At 37.7% G+C, this 19,498-nt stretch overlaps 1 protein-coding gene across 1 annotated transcript; it reads left to right on the forward strand.

The window, feature by feature from the left end:
• Positions 1-10,158: 10,158 nt before the first annotated feature.
• Gtpbp8 (GTP binding protein 8 (putative)) lies at positions 10,159-18,860 on the forward strand. The gene is made up of 7 exons (XM_042677009.1): positions 10,159-10,507; positions 12,200-12,298; positions 13,768-13,898; positions 15,299-15,398; positions 17,389-17,507; positions 18,487-18,542; positions 18,807-18,860. The coding sequence occupies exons 1-7, from the start codon at positions 10,172-10,174 to the stop codon at positions 18,824-18,826; spliced, it is 861 nt and encodes a 286-aa protein (XP_042532943.1). The 5' UTR covers positions 10,159-10,171; the 3' UTR covers positions 18,827-18,860.
• Positions 18,861-19,498: the final 638 nt, after the last annotated feature.

The raw sequence follows: 19,498 nt of genomic DNA on the forward strand, positions 1-19,498 counted from the left end.
TATTCAAAGACACATGCACCTCCATGTTTATTGCAGCACTGTTCACAATAGCTAAGATTTGGAAACAACCCAGATGCCCCACTACAGACGAGTGGATCCAAAAATTGTGATACCTATTTACAATGGAATATTATGCAGCCATTAGAAAGGGAAATGGATGAAACTAGAGCCGATTATTTTGAGTGAGGTAAGCCAAGAACAAGGAGACAAATGGCACATGGTCTCCCTGATATGTGGATGCTAAAGCCAAAATATAAGAAGATATTGCAAAGTCACAGGACTCAAGAAACAAAGGACAGCCACCATTTTGTCATATCATTGCTAAATGACTCCATGTTCTAGACCATATATATGGTAGATATATGCACACAACAGAGGGAAGCCAGGAGGAGGAACAGAATAAGTGGGAACAGCCCACACTAAGCCAAAGGAAAGAAATGTAAACATCACCTGATGTGGAAAAAATAACTTGTAATGTCAAAGCTCATAGAATTCACACACTGCATAGACCACGATAATGACAATTAGCCTTGTGAAAGGAAAAATGTGTTTGTGACTCTAACGAAGTATCACTAGTCCACAATACTGTGTAATATGTGAAATTTATGTAATCACCTAATCTCAATTAAAGGAAAAAAGTGAGGGAAGGGATGGGTTAAGAGAGATGGGTGACAATGTTGTCAGACACTTTGTACTCATATACTGTTTTGTAGAATAGGAACTTCTTTGAACAACACCTTAAAGATAATAAATAAATAAATAAAAATTGCAATCTTATCTTCACCTTCCATGTACTGGGAATACAGGCAAAACTAGTACTCTACTCTGGTTTTCTTTTTTTACCTGCCCCCTGCACAATGCTTAGAGATTCAAGTCTAACAAATAACAAATAACTGCAGAAGTACTATAAAAAATAAGTAAAATGACTACTTTCCTGGCAATTTCTAATTTTCCAATTTGCCTCCCTACCATCATCATTGATCTAAGTTCACAAGATTCGCTTGAAATTCTGGACCTTTTTCCATATCCAATCATTTAAAATACTGCATGTACTGAAAATATACTTAAAAGAGCCAAACAAAATGCATGTTTTTTTTTATTTTCATCTTATTGTTACATTGATACTTGCCTTAAATTTCTCTTTTCCAACATACATTTGATCTAGTCATTTACATAAAAATCATCCTAGAGAGCTAGAGAAAATGCTTACTACATGAGAGTTAATGATTATTTTTCATTAAAACGTCACAGGTGGTACAAGAAAAATATTTAGGATTACAATGTATTTGAAAATAAAATGTGTACAATATCAAATAAGCAAGTACAATCAGAGGAATTATCAATATTTGATTGGTTGCTAAGTATCATTTCTAGCTCTCAATAGTAACAAAGTAATATATGAAGTCCTGAATCCTGCTCTAAGCACTGTATAAATATTGCTTCATTTAATCCTCAACAATCTTACACAGTAAATATCAGTGTGTGTGTGTGTGTGTGTGTGTGTGTGTGTGTGTGTGTGTGTGTGTGCCCATGCACATATCAAGTATGTGCATGCCCATGCATGCATGCACAGACACCAGTCCTGGGCTTGGAATTCAGGGCCTACAAACTGTCCCTGAAACTTTTGCTTAAGGCAAGTTAGCACGCTATCACTTAAGCCACAGCTCCACTTTAGGCATTTTGGTGTAGTTGGAGATAAGAGTCTCAGGGACTTTCCTGCCCAGGTCAGCTTCAATCAATGTCCTCAATTCTCGGCCTCCTGAGTAGCTAGGATTACAGGCATGAGCTACAAGCTCCCTGCAATATGTATCATTTTTATCTTCATTTTATATTTTACCTTTGTCACCCACAAAGTAAAAGTAAATTTTCCAAAGAACCTTACAATAAGTGATAAAAACAAGATTCAAGCCCAAGAAATCTCACTCCAAAATCTCTTACCTATTAATATTTTCCATTCCTGCCTGCTACGTCATTCTCTTGTGTTCAATAGCTAATCTATGAGTAATCATTTCATGTTCACTCACTTTTCCTTCCACTGCACTCCCTTACAATTTCACAATTGTTCTGTTACTTGAACACTGTGCTGTCTCTGATCATGTTTACAATAAGATTGCTCTTTGCTGCCCCCTGCAGATAATTTGATGAAAACAAATGCTAATGTTTTCATAATTAAGTTAATTAACAGCTGCTCTTTAGGATATTGATCACATAGTAGTCTAGCATGTCTAATTATTGCACGTTACAATGAATATCCTACAAAATTAAGGAGAGTGAGAGAAAGAGTGGGTTGGGGGTCACATAGATCAAGATTCTATTCATAAATTGCTTTGCTAAATGGCAACTCCTTTGTATAAACACTTAAAGATAATTTTTAAGTAAAAAATAGAAAAAATTAACTCAATATAAACCAAAAAAGGAAGTTATTCAAACATAAAAAGTGAGTGCCTAAGGGTAGTGTAGATGTTACAACATTTTAAAAAATTATTGAAAAGAACAATAACGAATATTCTGAATTGCCAGGATGTTTATTTTGTTTTTGTTTTTGGTCAGTCATGGGGCTTGAACTCTGGGCCTGGGCGCTGTCCCTCAGCTCTTCAGCTCAAGGCTAGCACTCTACTTGAGCCACAGTGCCAGTTCCAGCCAGATGGTTTAATAAAAAATAATAATATAAAGATATGGATGGATGGATGGACAGATGGACATAATGTTTCCATTCCCTATTCCAGGAAAAAAATGAAGATTGTTATTATTAGTGTGGAAGATGATTATGAATAGCAACTTTAGATCATTACTTGTAGAAATGAATGGTGGAAACTGCTGAGGGTAGGGGCAGAACTCAAATAATAAAGTAAACCCAACACAAGATTCATCTTAGCACATGTAGAGCTCCAGAGCTTAACCTGTCCCTTAAAGTTGTCTTCCATTGGCCCCAAATGGTCAGGCCTTTATCGTCACACATCTATCTCTCACTACAGGTAGCTACAAAGAAAGACAATGACTTGGTTGAAGCAATTCATGAAATGGCTGACCCATGGACAATATCATCAAAATCAGAGCAAAGCAATCCTGCACCGCAAAGGACTGCATAAGTGTCTGCCATGTAAATAACTTCGGGAAAATAATCCACTCTAAGTCTGGTCTCAAGTACAGTGGTATTCCACTTAGCCAATTGCATATATTCCCATGAAATCATACTCATGTAAAATCTTAAAATATGACCTTCAAATAGTTCTGCATTAAAATGTTTCCTATTTGAGGAATTTACATTATTTTTGTTTATGAGTGACAACTGGGAAGTCCAGAAAAATACACAAACTGAAAAAAAATGAGAACCCTAGTCACGTATTTTGGCTAAATGTTAACATTAAAGCAAAGAAAAAGCAAAACATCATAATTATTAAAGTCAAGAAGGACTGATGATCTTTATAAGGAGTAGTCAAAAGAGATTACCTTAATTGTGCCAGACAATATTAAATCAATAAATTAATTCTACAAATCATGTAGTAAAAATAATTAGAAATATGAAAATCATGTGTCATTGAAGCTAATATTCTCCTGCAATTTCATTCAAATTTTATTAGGCCAACATTTCTCAGGGGGTTGACAAATTTCCATTGAACTATCATGATACTGTTATTTCAATGGCTTAAAATTCTGTACGTAAGTTATGTATTTGGCCATGCTGTCTTTTATAAGGTGATGTAATGTTTTCAGTGAATGACTAAAAGGTAGTTTAAAATGGCTCAACTCTAATAAGCTAAATTTGGAGCTTAAGAAAGTCACAATTTTTCCAGTTTTGAAAGCTGCTGGACTTTGAAAGCAGTTTTGAAGGCTTTCAGGATTTTGTTCTGAAAGTTGAACTTGTTTCCAACTTTGCTTCTACCACTTAGCTTCAGGTTCCTTTTTTCTTGTTCTAGAATATCTATTTGATTCTCTTCATTAAAATAATCTTACAATGGGCCAGATTCCAGTGGCTCATGCCTATAGTCCTATCTACTCAAAAGTCTGAGATCTGACAATCACGAAAGCCAGCCCAAGCAGGAAAGTCTGTGAGACTCTGACCTACAATAAACTACTCAGCAAAAGCTGGAAGTAGTGCAGTGGCTCAAGTGGTAGAGTGCCAGTCTTGAGCACAGAGCGGCTTGGGGACAGGGCTCAGGCCCTGAGTTCAAGTCCCAGGAACAGCCTCCCCTCCCCCCAAAAAAAATTTACCTTTTTCTAATTATTTCCAATTTTATACTAGCTCTTTCGTCTTTGATATTTTGGAACATAAAAAGAATATTTCAGTGTTTCTGTGGGTAAATGTCTATTGAATCCTTCGGTGATGTCAGCTCCTTTTATATGCCAGACAAGGTAAATTAGACTTTGCCAGAAAAACCACACAAACATCCAGGTACAAAGAATAAAGAAAAGGATAACTGCCTGTAAAGGGACTGGCAAGAACCCTTCTCACAAGAGAGAAGAAGTGCTGGCTATTGTGTCTGGTGATCTTTTGTAACCTACAAGGTTTAGGAGGCAAAGATCCTGGTGTGGATGTGTGGTTCAGGGGCTTCATCATGGCAGACTAGGATCTGCTGCCAAGTAGTAGATAGGGATCTTGCAGCTGCCCAGACCTGAAGGTCACTCTAAGGGGATCTTGCTGCCTTATAAATTGCCTTATATGCCTCAGAGGAGTGCCATCCCAAGGTAAAACAGCATGATTGGGGCAGGGGGGTGGGGTGTTGGGGAGATGATGGAGGCTATTTACAGCCTTTACTAACTGGGCCTAGTGTTGCCTAGGAAAGGAACATGCTAAGCTATGGGAAGGGAGCTTATTGGGCTAACAAGGTAGATTTTCTTAATTGTAGAAAATTTAGAAATAATTTGAGTCCCTGTATCATAACACTAGCAATCTGTGGTTGTCTTAATCCAACTTTAATGACTAGGATTTGAGGAGCTATTGGGTTACTCAAAGCCAGAGGGCAGTCTGTATGAGAAAAGATTTTATTGTTTCCTCCATCTCTCACCATATCTCACTCTTCCCCATTCCAAAGGGTTGTTGAAAGCACTAGTAATTTTTCAACCAGGTCTTATACTTATATCTGCAAATTCCTCAGGGTACAAGTAGTTTCAATACCAAGCTCTTCCACTCTTTCTTTCTTTTTCTGCATCTTAGTTGGGAAATTCATCAATATATCCCTAGCCTTTAAATAACTCCCGGCATAGTTTACTGTTGTGTCTAGCTTTCCTACTTGTCTTTAGTGGGAGAAATAATTTAAATATCTTGGTCTGCCATCACCGAATGTCCCTTCCTTGTTTCTTCCCCTTTCCTCATTTTTACAGTGCATCTACAAGTCTTCTCTGTTTCTTCGTTAGCATACTTCCTGAACTTCATCATTTCACCCAATCTCCTTCAAAGAGGATAAAATTACAAATTTAAAAGCATGGACTTTTTTGGTTTAGTTGGTTGGTTCCCAGTCCTGGAGCTTGACTCAGTGCCTGGGCACTGTCCCTGAGCTTCTTTTGATCGTTTTGTTGGTTGGTTTAAAAACTATTGACATATATTGCTGCTATGGTTTTGTTTCAGTCATTCTTCTTCCTATTGATCATACTTTCTTTTTTTCCTTTATCCTTTTTTACTACTGAAATGAATTCAATTTTTTATTCTCTTTTGTAAGTCCAACACATTATTTTATCCTTTTACTATATAGTACAACTTAAAACATTCATCCTATACTTATTTTTTCCTATCAAGTTTTATAGTGATCAATATCTAATCTTCTCTCCATTACAAAGGAACACATCCTTGCCATTTCCTGTGGTCTTGAACTCCCACACCCACACCCATCCCACAATGCTATCATTCACACCAGTATCTCTCAAATGTGCTGCCAGATCTAGCGCTAGTCCACAAACTTCTTGAAATCAATTTGTGACTTAAATAAAGGATCTCTGAGCCAGAGTGTAACCAACTGTATCAGTAACACAGGTGTGGACATTCCAGCCCTTGATAAGAAGTTAAGCTCCAAGGAGCTTTCCTGTTGAATGCAGTTTAAGTGCTTATTCCCTATGCCTATTTTACTTTGTACCTTTTCTACTGTGATAAATTGCAGCCATATACAGAACCATATGAAGAAGCTAGTAAACCATACTAATGTATCAATGAATTTAGGAGCCAGACTTGTACATACCTGATACTACCCATGAATTTGATAAATGAAATATATATGCCATATCTTCCTGTAGAATATTGCCTGACTTTCTCAGAGAATCAGAGTATATAATTTTCATCCAATAAGAAAATAAGATGCAAATGAAAGGTATACCACAAAATATTGTCCACCAAAACAACCTTGGCTAATAAGTAATAAAAATTTAAATGATTATGGTTAGTCAGAGCAACATAATCCATCTTTTAATTAAAAAAATAAAAAACAAAAATAAGTCAGCTGCTAATTGCTCACATCTATACTCTTAGATATCTACTCAGGAGACTGAGATATAAAGACTGAGGTTCAAAGCCAGTCCAGGCAGGAAAGTATGTAAAATTCTTATCTCCAATGAACCACTCAGAAAAAGGTAGAAGTGGCATTGTGGCTCAAGTGGTAGAGTGCTAGCCTTGAGCAAAAGTAGTCCAGGGACCCTGAGTTCAAGCCCTAGGACCAGCAAAAAAATTAAATTAAAAATTAAATTTTTTAAAGTTAAAAGCTTATTTTCAGTGGGCTGGGAAGGTGGCTCAGTGGTAGAGCACTTGCCTTGCATGCTCGAGGCCCTGGGTTCGATTCCTCAGCACCACATAAGCAAAAAGAAAAAAAAAAGCCGGAAGTGTCACTGTGGCTCAAGTGGTAGAGCGCTAGCCTTGAGCTGAAGAGCTGAGGGACAGCGCTCAGGCCCAGAGTTCAGGCCCCACGACCGGACCCAAAAAAAAAAAAAAAAAAAGCTTATTTTCAATATGAAAGCTCAAACTGAATTTTACAAAATTATGAAAAATATTTTAATAGCAATAAGTATGACAGTCAGATGTCAATGAGAAAGCTAAAGATTACCTAAAGCAACTGGTTTTCTCGCTCTACTGATAAAAACAACCTTGAGGGAAGTGAACCTTTATTCTTCTTCCTGAACCAGAATCATTCTAAGAACTCACCTCCTACACATGTATCTGATATTTAATCTCCAGATCTCTGTAGAGAAATCTGTCTGTACAGCATACACAACCTTAAAGCAAAGCTTATAAGGCTTTTTCTGAAGGAAAAATTAGAGATCTTTTCTAAAGGTACATTAATGAGATACTAATGAAACGCAATGACCTGATGAACTTCCAAAAATGATCACTAGAGATATGTCTCTGCTGATTTTTGAATAACGGTAAAACAGTAAATCTGAAGCATAATAATATATACATTAATAAATAAGATGAAAAAGTCATGTATCATATTGCATATGTGTGCCACAAATTTGTGTTTGTGTGAATGATATATAAAATTTTAATGAAATATTATGCAGAAAATTTCGGAAAAGTGTAATTAAGCTAAGTCCTCCAAATTCTAGTTTTCCTCTCCTCTCACTATTAATTCTGACTACTATGTATGTTTAATCTTTGACCTGCCTGCACTGAAAATTCAGGAAGAGTTCAATTGTGTATTTCTGAGGAAATAATAGCATATACTGATGCTAAACTAGGTTACTGAAACTTTATGTGCCTAGTTTATACAGATGTCTCTTACAGATGGAATAACATAGGAAAGAAAGATTAATAGTCAAGTAGCTTTTCCTAGTCATATTTATTTCCAGTGGATTATGTGCTTGACTTCCCAACCTTTGCATGACAAGACAATTTAGGTGGTAAAGACTGCCCTGCCAAGGGGGGGGGGGAGCCTCATTGAGATACAGTTATATATGTATGGAAATATCACAATTGTCCAGAAACCTCTTCTTGTACTATTAATATATGTTAATAGGAATAAATTTTAAAAGATTGTCCTATCAAATGATTTCAAAATGATTTATCCTGTCAAATGAAATCTAAAATGATTTAGGGCTGTCTCATAAAAGATTACAAAATGAATAGCCTGATGCCCATAATGGCTTCAAAAACCCCTTTAAGAATTGCCAAAAGCCGTTTGTTTTCCAGTTTGTTTCCAAACCTGCAACTCCCATGTTTGGAAATAAAATGATGTATATGAAAGCATTCTCTAAAGATATAAGATACACAGTAACATTTTTGCTTGGGTTTTCAAGATGTATTCAATATTGTGTCTTGTTATGGGGCCACAAAACTCAAAGCCTAATGGAAAGTCCAGTCAAGAACCAGCCAGCTAGTAGTACATTGTGCTGCTGGATTGTCTGCAAAAGTCACTGGCTTTGCTAATAATTGATTAGTGTTTATGCCCTGCTTAGTTACTGACAATCTGGAAAACATGAGTTACAGTGTTAACTCTGATGTTATTTTACACAATGTTTGGATTTTTCACAAGCCTATCTTTAAGTTATTTCATCAAAGGAGATCTGTCATTCTACAACTGATCAGTTTGAACCGATTTGAGAATAAATATTTGAAATGGGTACAACTTCCATGAAACAATTCTGTAATATCTGTGCCAAATTATTTGGTTGCTTTTATTTAGTTGCTTTTAATCTCAAAAGTTTAATGACACTTCCTGTAGTTATTATATCCCAGATCCAAAAGAGACTCCAAGACACCCAGTTAAAGGAGCTAGGAACTTTATTACCACTGCACAGGGGCCACTTCCTACCACTGGGAAAGTAGGAGACTGGTCTTGAACTCGGAGCAGGATGGGTTTTTACAGGGGTAGGTTACTAGAGTTACACAGACAAGCCATGCAAAACAGGTTTGGCACGTTTTCATTGGTTACAGTTTTATGACCTTTACATTTGTTTGTTCTTTATGGTAAATATCATATGTAATAATTTGCAATAGGCAGCCCATAGTGAGACCACTCAGTGGTGGTCTTCCATTGGTGGGCTTAAGGCCCTGTTACTGAGGCAAACAAGCAAGGTTACAGAAGCAAAACATAGCAAAAACATAGCCTTGAGTCACAGGAGCATAGACAAAACATAATCTTGCCTTGGTCAGCATGACCAATACTATCAATGCTATTGACACTATTACAGAAAATATTTTTTATTATGAGCTCCCGACTAATACAGCAACTCAGTGCAGCTGGTGATGACCCTCAAGGGTGTCAGTAGCCTTCTGCAAAGCTGTCAGCTTGGTAAACTTGAATGGGGGAGAGATGTTCTGTTGCTTTTTAGCAAGACTGTAGAAGGGACAAAGGTTACTGGTAGTCAGCCTTTGACTGGGTTTTTCTTTACCAAGACGTTTTGCCCTTTATCAATAATTTTGTTCTGTTTTCTGATTTCACATTTTTGTTCTCATGGATATCCTCCCCTCTCCCACCCCAAGGGTAAGGGGGTTCATGGGAGAGAGTCCCACAGCAGGGGGGACTGAGGCCAGACAATAGGAGGAACTTGCTGCCAGTGAATGGCAACTCAGATATTACAGTTACAGATGGCTGAACAGATCCCCCCCTCCGAAACACACACACACACACACACACACACACACACAAATACACCCAAGGTGCTTTTCCAACCACATTTCTCACCAGCTCTTCCTTTTTTTTACCCCCACAAATGCTTTTCTTAGTGAGGCAAATTTACCACATCAGGCAACCAGACACTGTGAAATTAAAACATTTTACATCCTGAGCTTCACACCACCTTCCACAGTCACGTAGCTCTTTCACCCCTGGCGGGGAAAATCAACAGTAAAGTACAGGTCCAAAGGGCTGAATCAACAGTAAAGTACAGGTCCAAAGGGCTGTGGTGAAGGCCAAAATGTTAAAAGAAGCTACTGGGCTTATCCCTGCTGGTTCCAGAAGGGGAAGGGGTGGAGGGAGCACACACACACACACACACACAGACTACCACACACTCATAGAGACTACAATTCTCACACACACACACACACACACACACACACACACACACAGACTACAACACACACATAGAGACTACAATTCCCAGCAGGCACGGCGGCTGCGGAGTTCGGGGGGGGGGGGCGAGGAGGAGAGACACACTCAGAGACTACAATTCCCAGCAGGCACGGCGGCCCCGGAGTTCACGCACGCGCAATTCCCAACCTAGGGCGGCATGATTTCTAGGAGACACGATGGCGGCTCTTGGTCTGCGGCGCGGAATGCAAAAGCTCTTAGATGTGTCACCGACTGTGGCACGTCTGAGCCTACGGTGCAGCACGGGCCCGACCTTGGCCGAGGTGCTCCAGATGCCGAAGAAGCAAATGACGAAACTACTGTACCCGCTGCAGGAGCTCGAGCAGCGCCTGGTTCCGGACTCGAGGCTCGACCTCCACCTCAAGCTCTTCGACCCCAGCCCGGAGGACATGGAAAGCGCCGAGGGCGTCTTCGCCGCCACCGCCCGGAACCGCATCGAGTACCTCAGCTCCGCGGTCCGTCTCGACCACGCCCCGACCCTCGCCCGGCCGGAGGTGAGGGCTGCTGGGCTCTGGGTTCCCGGCCTGCCAGCAGGGAGGCGGGAAAGTTTGCAGAGGGGTGGGGGTCGAGGTGGGGGTCTGCACTTCCTGTCAGCCTGGGAAAGGTGGGCGAGGGAGGGCTGTCACTCTGGGAAAGGGGGAGGAGCTGTCATTGGTCACTCTGGGAAAGGGGGAGGAGCTGTCATTGGTCACTGGGAAAGGTGGGGGAGCTGTCATTGGTCACCCTGGGAAAGGGGAACTGTCATTGGTCACTCTGGGAAAGGGGGAGGAGCTGTCATTGGTCACTCTGGGAAAGGGGAGCTGTCACTTCTGTTCATCCTGGGAAAGGTGGGGGCGGGGTGCTGTCCCTTCTTGTCACTCTGGGAAAGGTGGGAAGGTGCTGTCACTGTCACCCTTTTCCAAGTTTGTGTGGACGTACATATTGTGTATATATATGTATATATAACATGTATGAAATATTAACTATTCCGTATAAACAAACTACTATAGTTTACATTATTATGATGATGAATATGGAAGAATACAATGCCCTTTTTCTTTTTCCTATTTAGTTGAAATAGGGAGAAAATGCTGAAGAATCGGGAATATTTTATAAAGGAGATGATCCTTACCAACGTGTAATTTTCGTTCAATCTAACTTTCTTATGAAGTGCAGAAATAAAAATTAACTATGGGGGCAATAATCTGGAAAACTTTTACAACTACTTTTACAAGTGAAATCCCATGAGTGTGCACCTTTTTTATGCTCTACAACTCCATAATACAATTAAGTCTGTTGAAAGATGGCTCAGCTCTCTCTCTATCTGTGTTCTTCAACTGGACCATTTCCCCACATTTTTTTCTTACAAGTTATATTCAACTTCTATAATTAATGGACTCTTTGTATACTATAAAGCATGTTCTAAACTTCCGTTTTCTGGCCAGAGCGTTTGAAATGTATGTAGTTCTCTTTGAAGGACTGACCTGAGTTTCACAGAATCACTGGTCCTACACACCCTCAGAATGCTCCCCAATTGTATTGATAACCAAAAAATGCTCGTACAGTTCTATAATGGCCCCAGAGGGGTGCATTTAACCTCATTTTCAACTGGTTGGAGTTGTCTCTATAGAAAGTAGAGCCACGTGTAAGAATGGGATTATCCAGTGTTTTGCTTTTGATACTACAGAGAAAAGCATGACTAAAACAGGAGAGATCAAGGGAAAAAATAAACAAGAAAATCTTAAATTGCAACAATGTAACACTGTACTATAAAGTTCTTGGGGAAAATGTCGATTTTTCTCAAGTTGTACTTTTCAGCTGTTTTTTTTTTTAAAATATGCTATTATCTACTTCAGAAAGTTTTGTAATGTGTAATGCTTTATAGAGCTTGCATATATTCTTGAGTGGCATTGTTTAATGAAAGGCACAGTGTTCTAGATATATGTTCTGAGTTCAAATCCCAATTCCTTCTCATCTCATAGAGGTTTTGTGAAAGAAAATAAATAGTAGTAAGTGCTTAGGCAGTACTTGGCACTTTAAGATCACTAAATAAATATTAGCTGTTAATTAGAATTTGATTTTTGACTAGCATAAGCCATCTTTACATGGCTTCGCAAGACTGACTAGTAGACAGTTTTGTGGAAATAACAGCATTCAGTGTGTAAACATAAACTAATCCTCTGTTCTCTTTTTTTTTCTTGTGTAAGGTGTGTTTTATAGGCAGAAGCAATGTTGGAAAATCCTCCCTAATTAAGGCTTTATTTTCACTGGCCCCTGATGTTGAAGTCAGAGTCTCAAAAAAACCAGTAGGTAAAAATGTTTAAATATGTCTGGGCTGTCTCTTAAATTGACTAAGACAAATAATAAATATCAGAAAGTACAAGAAAGTTCCTAAAGATTTCTTTCAAAGAAGTAATAAAGGATTAAATAATAATAAGTAATAAAGATATTTCACTATTGCCTGTGCATTTCTCTGAAAAAAGTATAGCTTGATGTATTTTAATAGTCTTGCCAGTGAGGAATGCTTTTTTTCCATGCAGTTGGCAGTAAAGTGATTTATTGTTTGATATTTCCTTCTATAAGAGAGATCAAGTTTACATTGATTTTTAGAGTGAACAGCTTTAAATTTCACTTTTTCCTTTTATACCTTTCCAGTGCACAAGCTTTCCCTCTATACTCTCCCCTATATACAACACAAAACTCTCCCTCCCTCCCCCTTTACTTTCCCTCTATACTCTCCCCTATATAATACAACACAAAACTCTCCCTCTCTCCCCCCCTTACATATACTATCAGACATATTATTTTACTAAGGACCAAGTAATGTGCTTACATTTCCACTTATTCTGCCTTAGTAGCCTTCTGTCATTTTCCAGTTCATTCTACTTGCCTCTCAATGATGCTGACTCTACCAGTATCTAAGATAACCTTTCTTCAGAACTCACCTCCACTTTCCCTTCTATGTATGGCAAACCTTTCCACTAGCTATAATGCTCACTGCCTCTCGTGTTGGAGTTCTCCACTTCTTGTTTGTTGTTTGCGCTCTATTGCTTATATAGTAGACATTTTTTACTTCCTTAGCCCTTCCATCTTCACTGCTTCTCTGTTTCACCAAATAAACCAGCTAAACTATCACTTCTAGGTAGACTGAATCCCCTTCCTGTCCCATGGATACAAAAGCAGGAATAAACTACATTTTATCAACTTTCCATCAGTTTTAGTTGCACAGATAGTCTAGAATTACACTGTTGCAACTACTTTAAAAAAATCTTTAATGGGAGTAGAGCACTGAAAACCACATAATAAAACATGCAAAATGTCTTGATTTTAAGGAAGTAATAGTCTAGGTATGCAAAACTGTGAGGCCTTAGGTGTAGGTGTTAGGAAAACCAGTATGCCTGACATGCCTGACAGGCAATACATTAGTCATCAGAGAATACCTACTAATATTACAGTGTAGAGCAGGGTGACTTTTTCATGAAGAGTGAAACAGGTAAAACACCAGAATACTTTTCCTACTTACTTCTAATATGAACTCTAAAGTTCTTAGGTAATACAGATTCTGTTTGATGATAAATGAATTGGAAAGAATTAGTATGATCTAAGATTCTCTCTAGGCACTTCCCCTTTTATCTGTTTTTCTGTCATCAGAATAATTAGGATAATGTACTTAGGCTTTAACAAGTATTTTGTTAATTGAGTAGAAAACATTTCAAGTGATGAAACATTCAGGGCTAATTTTAAGTCAGCTTTTATTTTTCATTTACTTTATCAGGGGCACACAAAGAAAATGAATTTTTTCAAAGTTGGAAAATACTTTACTTTGGTGGACATGCCAGGTTATGGCTATAGAGCACCTGAAGACTTTGTTGACATGGTAGAAACCTATCTAAAAGAACGAAGGAAGTAAGGAAAACTTTTCTTACAATAGTTACGTATTTTATCCCTTAGCACATTTTCATCAAGAGCATTCTCTACATGAAGAACACTTCAGTTTTACCAGGTCTATTTAATTTTCATAGTATTCTACAATATGTAGGACTAAGGTATTTACTGCTTGTTTGGTTTCTGCTTGTAGGTTAATATCAAATGTTTTTCTAAATTAAAGCTGTAAAAAGTATTCAGTAGAGTGAGTTCATTATTATTATTATTATTTTTTGTCCGTTATGGGGCTTGAACTCTGGGCCTGGGCACTGTCCCTCAGCTCTCCAGCTCAAGGCGAGTGCTCTACCACTTGAGCCACAGCGCCACTTCCAGTTTTCTGATAATTTATTGGAGATAAGAGTTTCACAGCTTTTCCTGCCTGGGCTGGCTTTGAACTACAATCCTCAGATCTCAGCTCCCTGAGTAGCTAGGATTAAAGGTGTGAACCACCGGCACCTGGCTCATTAATTTTTTTTTAAAACGAACTGTTAGCTGGCAGATTTTGAAATAAAAATTACTGGTTAATGTGATATTTATCAGATTTAAATAAACCAGTAAATTCTGTTCACATTTAAAATTCCACAGCCATCACATCCTCTGAAAATGTTATCTTTTTTTCCTCCATATGTAGTTAATAGTTCTGTGCTTAATTATACAACATAGAAAAATGTTAAACTTTTAAAGTATCAAATAGTGTTTATGGCTGAGGAAGTAGCTCATGGTAGAAGCTCTGCCTTCAGTCCTCAGTACTATAAAAAAAAAAAAAAACATTATTAGCATTTTAAGTATTTTGCTTTTATTTTTTTGCCAGTCCTGGAGCTTGAACTCAGCTTCTTATGCTCAAGGCTAGCACTCTACCACTTGAGCCACAGAGCCACTTCTGGCTTTTTCTTTGTATATAGTACTGAGGAATTGAACCCAGGGCTTCCTGCATGCACTCTACTACTAAGCCACATTCCCAGCCCATATTGGATTTTTTTTTTTGTATTTTGCTTTTATAAAAAACAAAAATGAAATATGTAAGAAAATGCAGTACTTTTTTCTGTTAGCCTTAAACTGATATTTCAAAAATTAGATGCTTCTATAATTAACTTAGAGAAAGTTGGATTTGTATATCTTTTCCCACTAGAGCTTAAGGTCTTAGAAAAAGGAGTCACTCATCTTTGCACCATACTTCAGGCAACTTATGTTCAATACGTTTACTGAAATAAATATTTAGGAAATGTACTGATAATAAACTACATTGATGCCTATTGGACTATAGGATGAACCTTCTGGTGAACTGAGAATTATTCAAAGAAAAAGAAAAATGTCTTGGGTAGATAGAAGACATATGAATGAGTATATCTTATTTGCCACTTATCTTTCCTGCATTCTTACAGCTTGAAAAGAACATTTTTACTAGTGGATAGTGTTGTCGGAATCACAAAAACAGATCATATTGCCATAGAAATGTGTGAGGAATTTGCATTACCTTATGTGGTAAGTGTTCCTTCTGACTCATGGTTACAGTTACAGATATCAGTTCTATGTGTGTGTGTGTGTGTGTGTGTGTGTGTGTGTGTGTGTGTGTGTGTGTGTGTGTGTGTGTGTGTGTGTGTGTGTGTGTGTGTGTGTGTGAGAGAGAGAGAGAGAAAGAGAGAGAGAGAGAATGTGTGTGCCACCCACTTGATAATGAATGAGGTGTTGCTTCCTCAAAAGGAAAACGAAAGTGCTTTTAAGCTTGTGACACACTTTTTCTTCTCTCAGCTTTAAGATTTTTTTTGTTTGGGTTTGGTTTCTTTGTTGGTGTGGGGCTTGAACTCTGGGCCTAGGCACTGTCCCTCAGCTCTCCAACTCAAGGCGAGAGCTCTACCACTTGAGCCACAGAGCCACTTCCGGTTTTCTAGTGGTTAATTGGAGATAAGAGTCTCACGGACTTTTTCTGCCCAGGCTGGCTTTGAACTGCGATCCTCATATCTCAGCCTCCTAAGTAGCCAAGATTATAGGCATGAGCCACTGGCACCCAGCTAAATATTTAAATTATGGTCAAAGTTTCCAAAGCTTTCAGTATTTAGTATTCCTAAGTGCTTTTTTCCATTTTTTTAAATGGAAACAAACATTTTTACAAAACATGTTAATAGCTTGACATGGCAGCTTGGCAGATGGCACTTATCAAAATGTAAATAAACTGCAGCTGGAATATTAACCCAATTTGGAAGTTAAAACTGATTCAAGAACATAGCAGGCTCTAGCACATACAAATAAGACTTTTCTATTCCTAACAAAAGTGTACAGAATTCTTCTGGAAATACTTTGCTAGAGGTTTTCCTGTCAGTTGACCTAGAATAAAATACAAATTAGTAGGTTTGTCCACACTAATTTTGCTTAGTAATAAATTCTAGATAAAATAGCATCCTTAAAGTTGCGTCCTACAGAGAATAGATGACCTCAGTGACTTTAATTTAGTTTCCATAGACTCAGAACATCACTAAATTATAACAATGGGGATTAACATAAGCCAAACCATGTTACTAGCCAGCCACTTTTAGTATGAGTTACAAATTTTGGGAGGGTTGCAAAAGGCCTGTGAAACATTAGGAATAACAATTGCAAGAAATTAAGGGACTGGTAATAAATGCCTAAATACTATCAAACTGGTGTTGTTAAGTAATAGTATTCATGATTTCCTATCATAGGTACCAGTTCATAAAATCAAACTTTCTCAGTTTTAAATGAAGGGAAAAACTAAAAGTATTTTGTTTTTGGAAAGGAATTGAGGTATCATAAATAATCAGTACACACTAGGTTCAATCTCGAGTTCTTCAAATTAAAAAAGGGGAAAAAAACCTTAAAAAAAAAACCATCAAACATTTGTTTAAATTTGGGACTAAAGGTGTAGCTTAATTGTAGAGTACATGCCTAGCATATCTGAGACTCCAACCTGAGTTCCAATTTCTACACCACAAATATATGTGTGTGTGTCTCTGTGTGTGTGCATACATGTAAATTTACAAGCACTCCCAGTTGAGGTAATTCATAGGTTAATATTTTTCAGCTTGTTATTCCTGCTGTTAGCTTTTTGTTGTTGTTCAAGCACCAGGACTGGCAAAAAAAATAAGTTACATTTAGCCAGGCAGCAGTGGCTCACACCTGTAATCCTAGCTACTCAGGAGGCTGAGATCTGAGGATCGTGGGTTCAAAGCCAGCCTGGGCAGGAAAGTCCGTAAGACCCTTGTCTCCAATAAACCACCAGAAAGCTGGAACTGGTGCTGTGGCTTAAGTGGCAAAGCGGTAGCCTTGAGCTGAAGAGCTCAGGGAAAGCACCTAGGATCAGAGTTCAAGCCCCATGAAGCCAAAAAAAAAGTCTTTATGCATTACACACATTAGCTCACTCTTCAAGCAGATTCTTCATGGTTTTGTTTTTGTAATTTTCGTAATTTTGTAATTTATTTTATAATTGCTAACGGTTAAAATTTTTGTTTTCTTATAGATGGTATTAACAAAAATTGACAAATCTTCCAAGGGACATCTTTTAAAACAAGTACTTGAGATCCAGAAATTTGTTAATACACAAACACAAGGATGTTTTCCTCAATTGTTTCCTGTAAGGTAAGAATTGTAATTTTTTATTTTTTTCTGCCAGTCTTGGGACTTGAACTCAGGGCCTGGGCACTGTCCCTGGCTGCTTTTGCTCAAGGCTAGCACTCTACCACTTGAGCCACAGCGCCACTTCTGGCCTTTTCTGTTTATTTGGTACTGAGGAATGGAACCCAGGGCTTCATGCATGCTAGGCAAACATTGTACCACTAAGCCACATTCCCAGCCATTGTACATATCTTCATGTACTGGAAACCTTTAATATTAAATCAGTGTTTAAGTTGAGACGTCACTTAGCTATGATTTGCTGGTAGAACCCATTGGCACTTCTATTCTTCTTCCTCCATCTTCTCATTTCTTTCTAGATCTTATACCCTGTAAGCTTCTGCTTTCTAGTTTAACCCTAGACCACCACAGAAATTGTTTCTTTTTTGCTGGTCCTAGGGCTATAACTGTACACCTGGGTGCTATCCTTAAGCTTCTTTTGCTCAAAGCTAGTGCTCTACCACTTGAGCCACAGCTCTACTTCTGGCTTTTTCTGTGACTAATTGGAGATAAGAGGGTTGGGAATGTTTTAGTGGTATCCTAAATATGGTGACTCATAACTAACTACATCTTTTTGAACTCAAGTCTAACGTTTTTTTCAACTCTTGAAATTCTCTGCCTTCACATTCAATTCTCATCTACTTGGAATTTTATTACTTAGATACTACAGAAGCAATTATGCCATGTCTATTCATATATTCTGTACTATTTATTAAACAGACTGATCTAACATTAATATTTAGGGGCCTTTTACTACATATACATAGTTCAAAAAGATATTGTTAGTTATGAGTCATCATATTTAGGAGACCACAAGAAATTGGGAGAAAGTAGGACAGATTAAAAGTTCTACCTAACATGGAATCAGCATTTGTAAATAACTAGAAGTTAGACGAATTGAAATGTTACCTGACATTAGAAAATTATTTTTGCTTTCTCTTTTCAGTGTTGTGACTTATTCCGGAATCCATCTGTTGAAATGCTTTATAGCAAATATAACAAAAAAATAACAACTAGTTTAGATAAAGTTTCAAAATTCCTTGTCTCAACTGGAGCTAAACACCGAGAATAATTTCAATATTGTTTTAAATGTTGTATACTTGTAACTAGAGAAGAATTACTTCAGCTTTAAAACCTGTTATCTTCCCAAAAGAATGAATTTGTGCCCATGGAAAAAAGTTTATAGATATATGCTGTTCATTAGGACAGATACCAGCTGCTTTTTTTACTTTAATGAATAAGAACTTATAGAGATCTGTGATATGGAATCTGTAACTACTATGTAGAGAAGGGTTGGTCATGTTAAGTTTTTAACATTTCCAAGAAAATGTCATCATGTATATGCTATTTTGTTAAGTCTAAAATGGACTAAGACATTGATGTTAAAGGGTAAAAGCTCAGATATAAGCCTATAATCTTTTCTTGAGTCCTTATTTATTTGAATATTAAAAATTTATTCTTGATAAAATTTGTCAGACCATATTCCAAAGACCAGCCATTTCAGGCTGGAGTCATGAACCTTCAGGTGAACACAAGACTGAGAATGAGAAACACAGAAACCAAGTTCTAGTTTTAGTGTCAGTTATCAATTGGTCATTGCACAATGCATTTATTTCTCTTAAACTCTTCTAACTGTAACCACACCAACTTATTAAGATTAAAATGGCATAAAGTAAGATGTTATCTCAGGACAGCTGCACATTTGCAAGCCCAAACTAACAATAAAGCAAAATTCAAAGATGTTTACCACAGAAAACATCCTGCCACGGAGGAAGTAGCATTTTTTAAACTCACAATTCAGAATGCAGAAGCAGAAGACTGGACCTTAAATCTCCTAACTCCCAGGGACTTTTGCTTTCTTACTTTGTCCTCCACACCAGAAGTCAGGATGGAAAGTCTTCAAAGATCATCTGAAGGAGTGGGTGACTGAATTGACAACTCAGGAAACAAAGCAGTCC

This window comes from Dipodomys spectabilis, unplaced genomic scaffold, assembly GCF_019054845.1.
Source record: "Dipodomys spectabilis isolate Male_0828 unplaced genomic scaffold, ASM1905484v1 ptg000032l, whole genome shotgun sequence".
Lineage (NCBI taxonomy): Eukaryota > Metazoa > Chordata > Mammalia > Rodentia > Heteromyidae > Dipodomys > Dipodomys spectabilis.

Coding starts and splice junctions, on each gene's coding strand:
- Gtpbp8 (XM_042677009.1), top strand. CDS start 10,172: ATGGCGGCTCTTGGTCTGCGGCGCGGAATGCAAAAGCTCTTAGATGTG. Junction 13,899..15,298: donor TATCTAAAAGAACGAAGGAA/GTAAGGAAAACT, acceptor GCATTCTTACAG/CTTGAAAAGAACATTTTTAC. Junction 15,399..17,388: donor AATTTGCATTACCTTATGTG/GTAAGTGTTCCT, acceptor GTTTTCTTATAG/ATGGTATTAACAAAAATTGA.